The 19,428-nt window shown below is 39.6% G+C and overlaps 2 protein-coding genes across 2 annotated transcripts in view; both read left to right on the forward strand.

The window, feature by feature from the left end:
* Nucleotides 1-19,428, forward strand: part of LOC106085469 (chromatin-remodeling ATPase INO80) — a 252,958-nt gene that overhangs the window by 130,032 nt on the left and 103,498 nt on the right.
* On the forward strand, nt 656-1,670 carry LOC106085475 (uncharacterized). Its single transcript, XM_013249741.2, has one exon. It carries the CDS (start codon nt 804-806, stop codon nt 1,605-1,607), a length of 804 nt encoding a protein of 267 aa, XP_013105195.2. The 5' UTR covers nt 656-803; the 3' UTR covers nt 1,608-1,670.

Here is a 19,428-nt window from a genome sequence, read left to right on the forward strand (position 1 = left end):
CTTCCCAAAATTTTGCACTACGCTTTCATCGACGACTACCACATTAGCTGAGAAATTTCAGATTTGACTGAAATTTTGCACATAGTGTTTTGGTATCACTTCCAACAACTGTGCGAAGTATGGTTCAAATCGGTTCATAACCTGATATAGCTTTATAAACCGATCTTGGGTCTTGACTTCTTGAGCTTTTAGAAGGCGCAATTCTCTTCCGATTTGGCTGTAATTTTGCACATGGTGTTTTGGTATCACTTCCAACATTTATGCGAAGTATGGTCCAAATCGGTCCATACCCGATCTGGGATCTTGAGTTCTTGATCCACTAGAGAGCGCAATTCTCATCCGATTTGGCACAAATTTTGTACAACGGCTTCTCCCAAGGCCTTCAACAAAGGTGTGCAATATGGTCTGAATGAATTTGCTTCTTGGGCCCCGAATCGGACTATAACTTGATATAGCTCCTCCTCCGTCCATATTTATTATTCTTTGCTTACCTAAAAAGAGATACTGCGCAAAGAACTCGACAGATGCGATCCATGGTGGAGGGTATATAAGATTCGGCTCGGTCGAACTTGGCACGCTCTTCTTATATATAGAAATCTTTTTGTACTGCTCTTTGAATTCAAAGTCACTTTAAAAATAAATTCCAATCAACATTTTTAAAATCAAACTATTAATTGTAGAAATTCCAAAGCAAGAAGAACTCTTCAAGAATTCATTTGCCATAAATCTAAATCTATCAATTTTTAAAAGTCTATTTGTGAAATTCATAACAAAATTCCTATAACTCCAAATTCTACAACGAGATGGCAAATCTCAAGGACCAAAATGTCACCATACAAACCAAATCAAAAAATCCTAAGCAGTTGTATGAGGAGTTGAGCGAAAATGTAACCCACCAAGTTTATAATCTTGTGGAACATCTGCGACAATGGATAGAGAAAAATAGTCAACCGAAGCGTTATAATTTCCCCAAACCAGTAAGGCTAAAACCTACACGCTGGGCCAAACGTGGTCCCATGGCACGTAGGGATTGGGTAAAATTTTACAATTGGGCTGCTAAAAATGCTGCACCTAAGCCACCTTATGAACCAAAATTAAGAAAACGAGATATAGTTGATGCTAAAAAGGCCAAAGAATCAAAGGAACCACTACCTTATGAGGAGTTAATGCAGCATGCACAAAATATGGCAATACCTCGTATACGAAGGAATAAATATGAATATCCTCCAGAGCCCCAATATGCCTATATACCTCAAATTGACCCCAAAAGACGGCCAAAGAGAGAACGTGGTCGTCCCTTTCGAACACCAGAAGTTCCACCAGATTTTCAGCATATCGAATTAGAAATTGACTTTTGGTCTCAACTGCGATTTCCCATAAGACCTTCCACAGCTAGTTACAATCCTAGTAAAACTATTCTAAAATTGGCTGAACCTAAGGTAGTGCCACCACTTAAGCAACATTGTCCCATACCTGAAAAACCGGTGGAATATATCGCGCCACGTCGTCGCATGTCTCCACTGCAATGGAGGGAGCACAAAAGACGCTTGGAGTATTTGGCCAAACCCATTTATCGACCGATTATTGATTACTTTTATTATGGTTAGTTAGTGTTATCTCCGGTGAAAGTAATTTTTAAGAAACCTTTTAACATTGTCATTGAAAAGTTACCAAACGTTTGTTTTTATTGACAAAGCGATTGTCAAAATCGAAATCTACGACAAATTCTAAGAAAGCTTGCATGAGAAACCATGGGTCTAAAACCAAAATCGAGCTTTCGGCTATTAACGCCAACATCCGTGGCAAATTAATCTTCTACATCCAGACGAAAAGGCTGAAGCCAGGATCTATGGATTTTAAATGAGAGTGAATGTTGGTGCGATGCATAGTGGGATAGAACCCCAAGAATAAGTAGTAAAAAATTCGGCACGAACATTGAGTGGTCTACTAAATATAAGTCACTGTTGAAATTTGTTTTTCAAATTTCAACAAAATCGGCAGATCGGTCTATATCTCAGCTGCATCTTAATATAGTCCAATCTGAACCATATTTGGGTCCAATGTTAGGAGGCCTATAACTACTCACTGTTTCAAATTTCAGCGAAATCGGTTAAAAACCAAATCTTCAATGGGCTTCAGACCCTTTATCGGGAGATCGGTCTATATGGCAACTATATCTAAATATAGACTGATCTGAACCATATTTGGGTCCAATGTTAGAAAACTATTCACTGTTTCAAATTTCAGCGAAATCGGGTAACAAATAAAGCTTTTCTGGGCTTCAGACCCTTTATCGGGAGATGTGTCAATATGACAGCTATATCAAAATATAGTCCGATCTGAACCATATTTGGGCCAGATGTTGGTAGGCCTAAAACTACTCACTGTTTCAAATTTCATCGAAATCGGCTAAAAAATAAAGCTTTTATTGGCTTCAGACCCTTTATCGGAAGATTGGTCTATATGGCAGCTATATCTAAATATATTCCGATCTGAACCATACTTAGGTCAGATATCGGGAGGCTTAAAATAAACCACTGTTTCAAATTTCAGCGAAATAGGGTTATAAATAAAGCTTTTATGGGCTTCAGACCCTTCATCGGGAGATCGGTCAATATGGCAGCTATATCTAAATATATTTCGATCTGAACCATACTTGGGTCAGATGTCGGGAGGCTTTAAACAACCGCCTGTTTCAAATTTCAGCGAAATCGGATAAAAAATAAAGTTTTTATGGGCTTCAGACCCTTTATCGGAAGATCGGTCTATATCGCAACTATATCTAAATATAGACCGATCTGAACCATATTTAGTTCAGATATCGGGAAGCTTAAATTAACCCACTGTTTCAATTTTCAGCGAAATCGGTTAAAAAATAAAGCTTTTATGGGCTTTAGATTCTTTATCGGGAGATCGGTCTATATCGCAGCTATATCGAAATATAGTCCGATCTGATCCATATTTAGGTCAGATATCGGTAGGCTTAAATTAAACCACTGTTTCAATTTCCAGCGAAATCGGGTAATAAATAAAGCTTTTATGAGCTTCAGACCCTTAATCGGCAGATCGGTATATATGACAGCTATATCTAAATATAGTCCGCTCTGAACCATACTTGGGTCAGATGTCGGGATGCCTTAAGCTACTTACTGCTTCGAATTTCAGCGGAATCGGATGAAATCGCATTTATGGACATTAAACCCTTTACCGGAATATCGGTCTATATAGCAGCTATATCCAGATATGGTCCGATTTGGCCTGTTCAAGAACTTGACCAGCGTGCATCAAAAAGACGTACAGCGTTCAAAAAAAGTATTCATCATTAGCAAAATTGATAATAAATTCACTTATTTTGGGTAATTGAAGAAAATTTAAAGTAAACAAATAATGCAGTTTTATGCAATAGTTTATTTTTCGTAATATGTTTTAAGATAAGTTCAAAAAATAAATTTAATTAGCGCAAAAAATGCAATTTTATATAATAACACCAAAAACAGAACAAAAAAAGTATTCATCATTGATGTGCTATCATCAAAGTCAAATTCAAATATTATTTGGGAATCCCCCTTTTCTGTTTTATTTAGTAAAGGAGGCTTTGCCCTTGACAGCAAATATTTAATTTCATTGAAAATATAGTTTTTGTCAAAATGGGTCGTAAGCAAAACGAGGTTTCTGATGAGGTAAAAGTTTTGATAATAAAACACCACAGGAATGGTTTAACTCAAAAAACTATCAGTGAAATATTAAATAGACCACGATCTACTATACAATCCATCATCAGAAAGTGGACAGAAACGAAAACTGTTGACAATAAACCAAGATCTGGTCGACCAAAAGCACTTTCAGTTGGAGATGTGCGTTGGCTAGTGCGGCAAGTTCAGAAAACTCCGAAGACAAATGCGACCATTCTTCGTAAAAACACTATGGAATATTTAGGGAAGGAAGTTACTACACAAACAATTCGAAATACACTCAAAAGGCATAGTTACGGAGGAAGAACTGCACGTAAGAAGCCCTTTATAAATAAAATAAACCGAGTGAAAAGGCTAAACTTCGCAAAAATGTATGTAAAACAGCCCGAATCATTTTGGAAAACAGTCATTTTTGCAGACGAGAGCAAGTTTAATCTTTTTGGGTGCGATGGAAAGGTCATAGTGTACAGAAAACTAAATACAGAGCTTGAAGAACGAAACACAGTTGCTACTGTAAAACATGGTGGAGGTGGTTTAATGGTTTGGATGTGTATGGCGGCTTCAGGAGCGGGAAATCTTGAAATTATTAATGGAGTAATGGATCATAAGTATTACATTGACATTTTAAAGAGGAATTTAAAAGATAGTGCTGTAAAACTTGGGCTTGGTAATAACTTTCAATATTATCAAGATAATGACCCCAAACATTCTGCTTTAAATACCAAGATGTGGATGCTGTATAACTGCCCCAAAGTCATTAAAACTCCTCCTCAAAGTCCCGACTTGAACCCAATTGAACATCTTTGGGAACATCTCGAACGCAAATTGAGAACGCGCAATTTTTCGAGCAAGAGTCAAATGCAACAGGTGATAATGGAGGAATGGGCTAATATAGACCAAAATATAACCGCTAAATTAGTCCAATCGATGTCAAACCATTTAAAAGAAGTTATAAGACGCGGTGGTCGAATAACAAAGTATTAATTTTTTTAAATTATGTTATTTATTTTTTTGTTTTTTTGCAATGATGAATACTTTTTTTGTTTAATTTTTTGTGTTCAGCTGTAAAATGGCCCTTTTTGTTCCAATAAATACTATTTTTTTCTTTAAAAACAATGAAATTGTGTACATATATATCACACAAGCACTACTGCATCATTAGTTTAATATGTTTTTATTCCAATTGTCTTTTGTAGACTTATTAAAAAAAAACATTGAATGATGAATACTTTTTTTGACCGCTGTATATGTGTCAAATTTTAGCGCAATATCTCAATTTTTGAACGCTGTAGAGTGATTACAACATACGGACGGACAGACACACGGACATCGTTAAATCGTTTTAGAATTTTACGACGATCCGAAATATATATACTTTGTAGGGTCGGAAATTGATATTTCCATGTGTTACAAACGGATTGACTAAATGAATATACCCCCTATCCTAGGGTGGTGGGTATAAAAATATGCCATATGAAAACGGATAGAGATAACTCTTAAGAATTTGATATGGTTGAAGCTGACGTGCTTTCATGATCATGTACCTTAGTTCAAGGCCCTAGGTGGCCCGGTCGCCTCTTGGCAGGACTCTCAAGTTGGTCCCCTTGGCATTTCGAAAGATTGTTCGGGCTGCAAAATCTTCATTTGAGGTCCGATTGCCAAAATTCTTTTTTGCTGGATAGAGCTCAAAAATCCCTACAAATAAGACCACTTGTGATCTATAACATTTCTACCGGTTTCGGGGATATTCGACTCTTAATTTCTATATCCACCACTATATGATGGGAGTATACTGATCTAGTCATCCTGAAATTTTCGTCTTAGAACCCATAAAGTTTATATATTCTTGATCGTCTCGACGTTTCGTCCGCCCGTCCGTCTGTCGAAATCACGATTGCGGTCGAACTCGTGAAGTTAACAGCTTGAAAATTTGCACAGATACCTAATATTGATGTAGGTCATAGGGGATTGCAAATGGCCCATATCGGTTCAGATATAGATGTGGCTCCCATATAAACCTATCTCCAGATTTGGCTTCTTGAGCCCCTGGAAGCCGTAATATTTGTCCGATTTGGCTGAAATTTAGCATGTAGTATTCTGTTATGACTTCCAGCAACTGTGCCTAGTACAGTCCAAATCGTTCTATAACCTGATATAGCTCCCATATAGACCGATCTCCCGATTTTACTCCTTATGTCTTTACAAGCCGCAATTTTTGTCCAATCTGGCAGAAATTGTCCACGCGGTGTTCTATTACGACTTTCAATAACTGTGCGAAACACGGTCTATAACCTTTTGGACTGATTTGGACCGTATAACCGGTCTCTCGATCATCGTGGTTCGGTTCCTAGAAGCTTTAATTTTTGCTGGTTTGACAGAAGTTTGGTATTCAGAATAAAGAAGAAAAAACAAGTAAAAGCGTGCTAAGTTTGGCCGGGCCGAATCTTATATACCCTCCACTATGGATCGCAGTTGTCGAGTTCATTTCCCGGCATCTCTTCTTAGGCAAAACAGGATATAAGAAAAGATTTGCTCTGCTATTAGAGCGATATCAAGATATGGTCCGGTTTGGACCACAATTAAACTATATGTTGGAGACCTGTGAAAAATGTCAGTCAATTCGAATAAGAACTACGCCCTTTGGGTGCTCAAGAAGTAAAATAGAGAGATCGATTTATATGGGAGCTGTATCGGGCTATAGACCGATTCAGACCATAACAAATACTTTTGTTGATGGTCATGAGAGAATAGGTCGTAATTTCAGGCAAATCGGATAATAATTGCGACCTCTACAGGCTCAAGAAGTCAAGACCCAAGATCGGTTTATATGACAGCTATATCAGGTTATGGACCGATTTGAACCATACTTGGCACAGTTGTTGGATATCATAACAAAACACGTCGTGCAAAATTTCATTCCAATCGGATAAGAATTGCGCACTCTAGAGGCTCAAGAAGTCAAGACCCAAGGTCGGTTTATATGACAGCTATATCAGGTTATGGACCGATTTGAACCATACTTGGCACAGTTGTTGGATATCATAACAAAACACGTCGTGCAAAATTTGACGGATAAGAATTGCGCAATCGGATAAGAATTGCGCACTCTAGAGGCTCAAGAAGTCAAGACCCAAGTTCGGTTTATATGGCAGCTATATCAAAACATGGACCGATATAGCCCATTTAGAATACCAATCGACCTACACTAATAAGAAGTATTTGTGCAAAATTTCAAGCGGCTAGCTTTACTCCTTTGGAAGTTAGCGTGCTTTCGACAGACAGACAGACGGACGGGCGGACGGACATGGCTAGATCGACATAAAATGTCGCGACGATCAAGAATATATATACTTTATGGGGCCTCAGACGAATATTTCGAGTAGTTATAAACAGAATGACGAGATTAGTATACCCCCCATCCTATGGTGGAGGGTATAAAAAAAAGGTACCCTTCAACTAAATTAATTTTGTATAAATTTTTAGCAGAATCCGTGGTGATGGTTTACCAAGATTCGGCCGAACTTAGCACGTTCTTGTTTTTTTAAGTTTTGTCTTTATAAAACTAATTGTGATACGATAGGCACTTTTAGCAGAAAACAAGAAGAAACCGATTTATAGTTACACCTTTATCTGTACACCCTAATACATATAAAACATTTTTTGTGTTACATACCAAAACGCAACTTCCGTATTAACAACCATCCTCTTAAAGTATACGTATGTGTGTATGTGTATGTTATGATGGCTAACACATATTGTATAACAACGAGTAAACCAAAGTTGCTAAATCGAACTTGGCTAATGGCAAGCTTATAGAGGGGTAAACTGTGATAGTGGCTCAGACAGGCTTTTGTGGTAGCCTTGGAAGAGGATTCATACAAAAAGATTCGCATGGCAAAGATATCATCATTTAATAATGTTTAATAAATTTGGATGAATGAATAACTAAGTGGCTCTTGGTATAGCCTTCCTCTGGCTTATCTTGTGAGTAAGTTCGAGGTAATCTTTTTTGAACATTTTGGAAATTGGCTCATAATATATTGCAATTATAATTTAAAAGAAGTTTTTCGAAGGTTTTTAGATTGATTTCTTTTGACTCTCCGCCGTTACTACCTATGTCGGAGTTGAAGCGACTGGTGAGGAAAGCAAAACCAAAAGTTAACGAAGTACAATGCTAACTTTCACCACATTTCGTGGGGTAGTACATAGTAACAAGGTAGCGGCCAAGTCCTGGTAGAATACTTAAATACTAAAGACCTACTTTGAGTTAATATAGGAAATACAGCTACTTTTGTTAAAAAGTTTGGAGAGGAGGTTTAAGGTGTAACTATATGTTCAGAAAATCTAATCTAAGGTTAAGGGACGGAGGGTTTGTTCGAACCTATCTTTTCGAATCCGATAGGCTTCTGAAATAAGGTGAAATCCAACTGGACGAAATACTGAAGACTAATAAGAGGAAAATATATTGAAGACTATGTTAATGCCAAGAAAGATTACAAAAATGGCAATACGATTACGACTACAAAAAACAGTCCTTTTGAAGGCAACGAGGGATACGTGTGCAATCCCACAAAACCCTTGCGGTTGGGGCGCTGGGCCAGTAACCCGTCCCCGGAAAACTGAGAACTACTATGAGAAACAAAGGAATAGTAAATACGGACCACCCCCCCAACGTTAACGACCCACGCAAACGAAAAAAGGACCATTATTTGTGGATCTGCACCTGGAATGTCCGCACTTTTTATAGAGAAGGTGCAGTATACGCGCTGGCGGATGTGTTAGAGAAGTACAAGGCAGATATTACCGCCTTACAGGAAGTGCGATGGACTGGGAATGGCGTCACTACAACACCAAACAGTGACGAACTATACTATAGCTGCCATAACACGAGGCATGAATTTGGCTGTGGATTTGTGGTTAGTCGAAGACTGAAACACCTTGTCTTCATCTTTACTCCGGTGGATGAGAGGCTGGCCACAATCTGCATAAAAGCCAAATTCTTCAACATCAACCTTATTTGTGGCCATGACCCGACGGAAGACAAAGACGAGCAGAGCAAGGATATTTTCTACGAACGAATAGCGAGAGCATATGACCGCTGCCCCGCTCATAATCTTTTTGGGAGATTTTAATGCGAAAATAGGGAAGGAAGACATTTTTGGTCCAACAGTCGGAAAGTTTAGTGTCCACGAGATAACGTCCAGTAATGGGTTGAGGCTGATAGATTTTGCCGCGGCAAAAAACATGGTAGTTAGTAGCAACAGATTTCAACATAAAAATATACACAAAGCCACATGGCTGTCAGCCGATCAGAACACGAGATCACGTTGTGATAGAGGGAAGGCATTCATCCAGCGTGTTAGATGTACGATCAATCCGTGGAGCAAATATAGATTCGGATCATTACCTTGTTGCAGCAAAGGTTCGCACCCGTTTGAACATGGCGAGAAAAGTACGATCTGATACTGCACGGAAGCTGGACATTGAAAAGCTGCAAACACAACAAATGGCAGCGGCATACTCCACTCGACTGACCCAACTGCTTGATGAAAGCACTTCTTGTTCCGATGATATAATGGCGCAGTGACAAACTATTGCCCACTCCATGGAAAATGCCGCGAAATCTGTACTTGGATAACGGAAGCCTCCCCCCAAAAACCCATGAGTGTCGAGAGGCTACTGAAGCCAAGAGCAACCCTGCAATCAGTAGCAACGGGAGAAGAGGAGAGAGGAGAAACGTCTATTCCGCAGAAAGAAAATGAAAATGGAAAGGCGTGAATGTGAGCGAGTTGAAATGTACAGGAGTCAGAAAGTCCGGAAATTCTACCAAATAATTGAACATCAAACCGATGGCTTTGGTGCAGGCATATCCTCCTGCAGAGACAAAGAATGAAATCTGGTAACTGACACAGATAACATGCTGAGGATATGTAAAGAACATTTTACCCAACTTTTAGTGTCCGACGTTGGCGGCGAAGAGGATACCGCAGAACCAATCCCTGATGATGGTATAGAATGTTTACCTCCTAGTCAGAATGAGGTCCAAGTAGCAGTGACCCGACAAAAGAACAACAAGGCAGCAGGAGCCGACGGGTTACCCGCTAAACTATTTAAGACCAAAGACGACACGCTCATAAGGCGTATGCATCAACTTATCTGCGCAATCTGGCTAGAAGAACGCATACCCGATGATTGGAACCTCAGCATACCATGTACCGTACACAAGAAAGAAGACAAGACGGAATGTGCCAACTACAGAGGAATAAGTCTCCTCCCCATCGCATACAAGATACTCTCGAGCGTACTGTGTGAAAGATTAAAACCTAAAATCAATGAGATAATTGGGCCCTATCTATGCGGCTTTAGAACTGGTAAATCCACCCTGGACCAGATATTCACACTGCGCCAAATCCTGGAAAAGACCCGAGAAGGACAAATCAACACCTACCATCTCTTTGTTGACTACAAAGCCGCCTTCGATACTCCTTTACGCTCAAAGGTATTTCAAGCCATGTCTGAGTTTGGTATCCCTGCAAAATTAATAAGACTCTGCAGGATGACACTTGCGCGTTCCTCAGTAAGAATTGGAAAGAATCTCTCCGAACCATTTAATACCAAACGAGGTTTCAGACAAGGAGACAGCCTGTTGTGTGATCATTTTGTTATTCTGCTGGAGAAGACTATAGGAGATGCAGTTGTGAATAGATATGATACACGAATCACAAGAGAACACATGCTACTCGCCTATGCCGACGACATCGATATCATAGGTCGGTCACCGGAAGTAGTAACTGCAGCCTTTGAAAGAATCGAAAGAGAGTCAGTGAAAATGGTTCTGGCAGTAAATGGAGATAAGACGAAATGGATGGTTTCAACTCCCAAAAAGCCTTGCACAACCGAGCAGATAAAGAAAATGGAGAAAGTTGGGAACCAAAACTTTGAGACAGTCAGTAACTTTATATACCTCGGCACCGCCGTAACCGAAACGAATAACACCAGTTTTGAGATAAAGCAAACAGATGCTACTTTGGACTAAGTAAGCAGTTTAGAAACAAGGCCACCTCTCGATAGACGAAGATTACACTATACAAGACACTGATACTACCCGTGCTGTTATATGGTTCTGAAGCATGGGTACTTGTGAAAGCAGATGAGACAGTGCTTGGAGTATTTGAGAGAAAGATTATTCGTAAAATATATGGACCAGTTTGCGTTAACGGAGAATATAGGCGTCGTATGAATCATGAGCTGTATGACGACGATAGCATAGTTACACGCATCAAAATACAAGGGCTGAGTTGGCTAGGTCATGTTGTCAGAATGGATGAAGACGCTCCAGCAAAGAAATCTTTTGAAGGCTAACACGGTGGTACACGCAAACCGGGAAGACTAAAAGCACGATGGAAAGATCAAGTGGTGGGATACACCTCGAAACTTGGTGTCAGAGATTTTAGAATTAGTGCAGAAGATCGAGGCGCTTGGAACACTATTCTACGTTCGGCTAGTAGAACAAATATTCTGTCATAGCCAATTAAAGTAAAGTAAAAGTAAGTTTAAGGCATTTTCCCGCTGCGAAAAATTAAATAAGCATAAAACCAAGTAAAAAAAGGCGTTAAGTTCGGCCGGGCCGAACTTTAAATACCCACCACCTCGGGTATATATGTAAACCGTCTTTAGTCATAATCCGCTGAAAAATGAATAACTCATGCCACCATACCAGCTACCGACGACCACCGTAGCGCAGATGTTAGCATATCCGCCTATGACGCTGAACGCCTGGGTTCGAATCCTTGCGAGACCATCAGTAAAAATTTACAGCGGTGGTTTTCCCCTTCTAATGCTAGCAACATTTGTGAGGTACTATGCCATGTAAAACTCCTCTCCAATGAGGTGTCGCACTGCCGCACGCCGTTCGGACTCGGCTATAAAGGAGGCCCCTTAAACTTGAATCGGACTGCACTCATTGATATGTGAGAAGTTTGCCCCTGTTCCGTAGTGGAATGTTCATGGGCAATTTAGTAGTAGATAGTTCTTCGGCTCGGAGACCGCGGGTACGAGGAATGGCTCTCTTCCTAGCCCTGTCACTCTACGATACTACGGGATGCACAATAAATTGACGGTTGAACAACCAGCGAAATCTCTTCAAATCAGTCACAATGACGTCGCCAAAAGTGACTGAGGTCCTGCCATTCCGTCCACCGAGGCTCGAGAGTGACTTAACAGTAGACCACAGCTTAAATCGGTACCTTAGTTACATTGCTCCTAGTGCTTCAGCAACAAATTTCGCTTGTGCCCTGCTAATTTCCAAATTCAGCTCTCTGATTCTGGGGTTAGTGGGGTCCGAGTACCTCCGGCTGCGCCAAGAAATTGGGCCGCACTTTGGGTATTCGACCGGCTGGTATAAAACGAGCGGCTGCAGCGTTAATGATGTCTCGGAATTTCCTTTCGTCAACTAGCACATTTGAGGGGGTCTCAGTTCACTGATGCGGCGATTGGTGTACTCTTTGAAGCCGTTCCAATCGATCTTCCTCTGATTGATAAACGTCCGGCGCTTAGAGGTTATGAAGTCGGGTGGTCGGTCGATGGTGAAAATTATGGGGAGGTGGTCTGATCCCAAAGAAATGACTGCTTGCCAGGATATGTGACTGAAGAAATATGGGGATGCAATGGAAATTTCTTGTGAGCTGCTGCACCTCCTTGTAATCCTAGTGGGGGCATCCTCATTCGCCGAGCAAAACGTGGAGCCGTTTATTCTACTCTGCCAAAGCTATGCCCCGCTGGTCGTTACCTAGGGGAGAATGCCATGAAACGTGATGCGCATTAAAGTCTCCTAGAACCAGACGATAATCGACGGACAGTAGCTTAGTTGGCCACTAACTGCGTCACAATTACCAACCGGCGGTGTGTTCACGTTGCTTAGCTCTATCTCGGCAGTACCGGATCTGACTGCTATCCCCATGCACTCCATGTTGGGTCCCTTGCGCCAGGCGTAGGTGAGATGAGTCTATACTGCACGGAATGATCTACCATGAAGGTCAATCCTTACCTCCATTCCTTAACCGACGCTTACGTAGCACATTGTAGCCGTGACAACTGTGCAGGACGCAGGTGTTGCTCAGCTTTGTCTTCTGGATCGCTGCAACCAACATGTTCTTCCGACTCATAAAACCAGCTATCACGTCGGTCTTGCCTTACTGACCATTGTAATTCAATTACAAGAAAGATACACTTGGTGGTACTGACCTGGCAATATTGGGGTTGGAATGCTTCTGTTGCGTATATTGCCGCACTGGAGAGGTAGGAGGGGTCACATTTTCCGACGACAAGGACGCAGATGTCGGCGACGACGACGACGACGACGTCGCTTGTAACCCACTGCTGTCTATGTTCGCAAAGCACTCCATGCACCAGTTACATCTCACCTACACCGACCGATGATGGAGGCGGTTCTGGCAAACCGAACAGAACCCGCGTCTGGGATTCTTTTTAATTCCTGCACGGGATGCACTCCGGGATGTGCCTCTCCCATGACGAAAAAAAGTACGAACACGTACACTGAGGATAGTCCTCTGGCTCTACAGGAGCGTGATTAGACCAGGACGCCTAACTGCGTCTATTAGAATTAAGGCGATGGGAGACAGAATGTACGATAGAAGCAGGTCATATCATCGCGGTATTATTGAAGCGATGCTTGGAAACCTGGATGGAATGGAAAAGGTTTCGTATCGGGTCCCTGAGACGATACTTGAGGTCGTGTGCACGAGGCACTGTTGCTAGCAACACAGCCTTGGATTGACGGAACTCTGGTTTTGACATCTACCGCGGCATCGCCGTAGCCGATGGAACCAGTTTTGAAATAAAGCAGATAATAATATTGGCAAACAGATGCTAGCGAGGTGTTAGGTGTCCGGTAATCTTTTGTTACCCAAGTTTGTCCGGTCACCTTTTGGAAAGCCCCTAAAGTTGGTCACCTCGGTATTTCGAAAATTTGTTGGGGCTGCCAGATTGTGATTCCTTTTCTTTATAGTTTCCACTTAACCCTCTCCACCACTGGCTGCCGTTGTGATTTTGACCACCTCTGGCACAGGTCAAGGTGAATGCTATTAAAACAAAACTGCCCCCTCTCGCCAAACTTAAATTGAATTCATTGAGGCGTTATATTTATGGTAAAATAAAGTTGAATAAAAACAGCGCAGAATTTGCAATCATTTCCGATGTCTTGCATATATTGTGCCCAACCAAAACGGAAAAAGGTGTTTGAACGAAACGAAACAGAAGCACTCAATCAGCTCTGGTCAAAATGTAGCACGAACCCCAGAAGTTCTTGGCCACCATAAATAAGTTCATTGTTATACCTTTTGCTTTTCGCTTAACAGCGCGATTCCTTTAAAAATGTTGCGTGCCATAGCAAAAGTTTCGAAGAAGTTTTTTTTGGGAATAAAGAAAAAAACAAAATTAAAAAAACGAATTTCCTTTTCGCCAAAGTGCAGTTTTTTTGCTAATTGAAAGTAAAGTAGGGGAAGTCCATAATGGTGTTGTCTCAGCTGTCTTTGTCTTTTACAGCAAGAGGGAAAGAGAGAGAGAGAGAGAGAGAGAGAGAGAGAGAGTGAGAGAGTGACCATTAAATATTTTCAACATTTCAGAAATTATTTAGCGAAACCAAAACTAGCTCTATGCAACCAAGAACAAAAAAAAAAACAGTAAGGAAAGGCAAAAGTTGGTTGGTGCCGACTATATAATACCCTACACCACCTCGTGCATGTAGTGCTTTTTATACCCTCCACCATAGGATGGGGGGTATACTAATTTCGTCATTCTGTTTGTAACTACTCGAAATATTCGTCTGAGACCCCATAAAGTATATATATTCTTGATCGTCGCGAAATTTTATGTCGATCTAGCCATGTACGTCCGTCTGTCCGTCCGTCTGCTTGTCTGTAGAAAGCACGCTAACTTCCGAAGGAGTAAAGCTAGCCGCTTGAAATTTTGCACAAATACATCTTATTAGTGTCGGTCGGTTGGTATTGTAAATGGACCATATCGGTCCATGTTTTGATATAGCTGCCATATAAACCGATCTTGGGTCTTGACTTCTTGAGCCTCTAGAGTGCGCAATTCTTATCCGATTGAAATGAAATTTTGTACACCGTTTTCCCCTATGATATCCAACAACTGTGCCAAGTATGGATCAAATCGGTCCATAACCTGATATAGCTGCCATATAAACCGATCTTGGATCTTGACTTCTTGAGCCTCTAGAGTGCGCAATTCTCATCCGATTGAAACGAAATTTTGCACGACGTGTTTTGTTAAGATTTTCAACAACTGTGCCAAATATGGTTCAAATCGGTTCATAACCTGATATAGCTGCCACATAAACCGATCTTGGGTCTTGCCTTCTTGAGCCTCTAGAGGGCGTTATTCTTATAAAATTTGAATGCATTTTTGCACGAAGTATTTTGTTATGATATCCAACAACTGTGCCAAATATGGTTCAAATCGGTTCATAACCTGATGTAGCTTTTATATAAACAGATCTGGGGACAATTCCTATCCGATTTAGCTGAAATTTTGCATGACGTATTTTATTTTCACTTTCAACAACTGTGTCAAATAAAGTTCAAATTGGTTCATAACCTGATATAGCTGCCATATAAACCGATCTGGGATCTTGACTTCTTAAGCCTCTAGAGGTCGCAATTATTATCCGCTTTCCCTGAAATTTTTTACGACGGATCCTCTCATGACCGTCAACATACGTGTCTTATTTGGTCTGAATCGGTCTATAGCCCGATACAGCTCCCATATAAATCGATCTCTCTATTTTACTTCTTGAGCCGCCAAAGGGCGCAATTCTTATTCGAATTGGCTGACATTTTACATAGGTCTCCAACATATAATATAATTGTGGTCCAAACCGGACCATGTCTTGATATCGCTCTAATAGCAGAGCAAATCTTTTCTTATATCCTTTTTTGCCTAAGAAGAGATGCCGGAAAAAGAACTCGACAAATGCGACCCATGGTGTAGGGTATATAAGATTCGGCCCGGCCGAACTTAGCACGTCTTTACTTGTTATGTCTAGAACTTATCTCGAAATCTAGTCAGACTTTAATTTGGATACCAATTAAAATACCAATTTAGAACCTTGTAAAATTGGTAGCTATATCTAAATCTAAACCAATTTTTATGAAATTTTGCACACATATGAAGACATCAAATAAAGCGACTCATGCAAAATTTTGTAAAGATCGGACCAAAATTGTGGCTTCCACAGCCTTAAGATTAGTAGCAAAACAGCCCGTGCCTAATTTTGTGCAGATCGCTCAAAAATTTTAGCTACTACGGCCATTTAAGCAAATCGGGCGATACATATATATGGGAGCTATATCTAAATCTGGACCGATTTTTATGAAATTTTGCACACATTGGAGACGTCAAAACAAACAACCCATGCCAAATTTTGTAAAGATCGGACGAAAATTGTGGCTTCTACAGCCTTAAAAAGCTATATCGGATAAAAGATATATATTGGAGCTATATCTAAATCTGGACCGATTTTCATGAAATTTTCCACACATATTAGGACATCAAATAAAATACCCAATGCCAAATATTGTAAATTTTGGACTAAAACTGCAGCCTTAAAAGTCCATATCGGATGAAAGATATATATGGGAGCCAAATCTAAATCTGAACCGATTTTTATGAAATTTTCCACACATATGTAGACCTCAAATAAAATACCTAATGCCAAATTTTGTAAAGATCGGACGGAAATTGTGGATTCTACAGCCTTTAAAAGCTATATCGGATGAAACATATATATGGGAGCTATATCTAAATCTGGACCGATTTTCATGAAATTTTCCACACATATTAGGACATCAAATAAAATACCCAATGCCAAATATTGTAAATTTTGGACTAAAACTGCAGCCTTAAAAGTCCATATCGGATGAAAGATATATATGGGAGCCAAATCTAAATCTGAACCGATTTTTATGAAATTTTCCACACATATGTAGACCTCAAATAAAATACCTAATGCCAAATTTTGTAAAGATCGGACGGAAATTGTGGATTCTACAGCCTTTAAAAGCTATATCGGATGAAACATATATATGGGAGCTATATCTAAATCTGGACCGATTTTCATGAAATTTTCCACACATATTGGGACATCAAATAAAACACCTCGCCCAAAATATTTTAAAGATCAGACTAAAACTGTGTTCTACAACCTTAAAAGTCCATATCGGATGAAAGATATATATGGGAGCCATATCTAAATCTGAACCGATTTTTATGAAATTTTCCACACATATGTAGACCTCAAATAAAATACCCAATGCCAAATTTTGTAAAGATCGGACGGAAATTGTGGCTTCTACAGCCTTAAAAATCTATATCGGATGAAAGATATATATGGGAGCTATATCTAAATCTGGACCGATTTTCATAAAATTTTCCACACATATTAGGACATCAAACAAAACACTTTGCGCCAAATATTTTAAAGATCGGACTAAAACTGTGGCTTCTACAGCCTTAAATGGCCATATCGGATGAAAGATATATATGGGAGCTATATCTAAATCTGGACCGATTTTTATGAAATTTTGCACACATATGTAGACCTCAAATAAAATACCCAATGCCAAATTTTGTAATGACGAAAATTGTGGCTTCTACCGCCTTAAAGACCCATATCGGATGAAAGATATATATGGAAAATCAATAGCGTTTGTCCTTGGGCCAAAAAAGTGACATGTGCAAAATTTCGTGACAATCGGACAAAAAATACGACCTGCACTTTGATTACAAAAATACATGAACTCACAGACGGACAGACGGACAGACGGACATGGCTAAATCGAATCAGAAAGTGATTCTGACTCGATCGGTATACTTATCAATGGGTCTAGCTCTTCTCCTTCTTAGCGTTGCAAGCAAATGCACAAATCTATAATACCCTGTACCACAGTGATGGTGTAGGGTATAAAAACGCAGAATAACAATAGAAAGAATAATGAAAGTTGTCGCTGGAAAATGCTTTGTGGTCAACTTGGGCCAAAACCAAGACACACCGAACATTTAAAAAAACAAAAAGAAGAGCAAATAAGTAAAACCACTTTGGCATTAAGTCAAATAGGAAACTTATGGTTTCGTCTCCGAAAAGGGAAATCAATGGGTGAACTAAAAAATCCATTTTTGGTTGTCTTTTCCTCTTCTTCCCACTAGTTAAGGCAAGTAGCTGTTACAGTTTGGGATTGTCTTCAAGTTCAAAACCATTACCAACAACTATGTCGTTTCAGTGGTCACCAAAGTGGACAATTTGGTACAAACTACCGGCAACATGATAAACTTTATATTATTATTATATGTATTATTTTCAAATTTGAGAATAATTCTCTGTAATAATAAAATTTTCTATGAGTTATCCAAGAAGTTTTCATAAAAGTCACTAATAATTTTTATAATATTAAAACACAATTTCGTTCAAAATTTGTTCAAATATACAAAAATTCCATATATCTATCACTTCGTTTTGTGTGAAAGCTGGGTATATGCCTTAAAGAACACACACCTAAGCCAGTAATAGACTTGTTGTGACTAACAAAATCCCTAATGGTTTTCCATGCCACGCCCCAAGATGGTTCATGTCTCGTATTGTGTCTCCACCTATGCACCTATGGCATAGGAAATGTTCCAAAGTCTTGCCTTCATCCTCCCATTCTCTACGCTAATCCAATTTTGAAAATTTTCGCAAATGGTGCAGATTATTCCATTTTAGAGCTATAAGCTTTAATCGCCTTCTTCCTCGTACATGCCACAACTGCGTTGGTTTCTAACACCCTTAAAAGGCATTTTACAGTTCGTTCCAAATTTCCACGTACAGGTGCGTTTTGTGGTCAGGCACACGGGCATTTTCTCACATTTCTGTGTCTTGAATGTAGATACGAAGTTCCATTATTTCGCCTAGCTTTCAGACAACTTTCCATCCACCCAAGATTGTATTTCTGGCATTTTATTGGGTTGCCCAAAAAGTAATTGCGGATTTTTTAAAAGAAAGTAAATGCATTTTTAATAAAACTTAGAATGAACTTTAATCAAATATACTTTTTTACACTTTTTTTCTAAAGCAAGCTAAAAGTAACAGCCGATAACTGACAGAAGAAAGAATGCAATTACAAAGTCACAAGCTGTGATAAAATTTGTCAACGCCGACTATATGAAAAATCCGCAATTACTTTTTGGGCAACCCAATAGATTAACACTCGGTCTCAAGTGTCGTCTAAGGTATTCGAATAGTAACTCTGTCAAGTTAGTAGGCTTTCCTATTGTTGTCTAGGTTATACCGCAATGGTGTGGACCCTCTGCCACTTTATATTCATTCTCCATGAGATTTTACATGGCCGGCTGTGCACATTGGGATAGAATAAAAAAAAAACAAGTCATTGTTCAATTTTGTATAACAAAATATTGGTCTTTTTAGTAGCTATATCTAAAAATAAACCGATCTGAACCATATACAGCATGGATGTCCAAAAGCCTAACATAAGTCAATGTGTCAAATTTCAGTTAAATCGGATTATAAATGCCCCTTTTTTGGGGCCAAGACTTTAAATCGAGATATCGGTCTATATGGCAGTTATATGCAAATTTTGTTCGATCTAGACCAAATTACAGAAATATGTGGAGGGGCTTAACCTAACTCTCTGTCCCAAATTTC

The sequence above is a fragment of the Stomoxys calcitrans genome, chromosome 2, assembly GCF_963082655.1.
Source record: "Stomoxys calcitrans chromosome 2, idStoCalc2.1, whole genome shotgun sequence".
Taxonomy (NCBI): Eukaryota; Metazoa; Arthropoda; class Insecta; order Diptera; family Muscidae; genus Stomoxys; species Stomoxys calcitrans.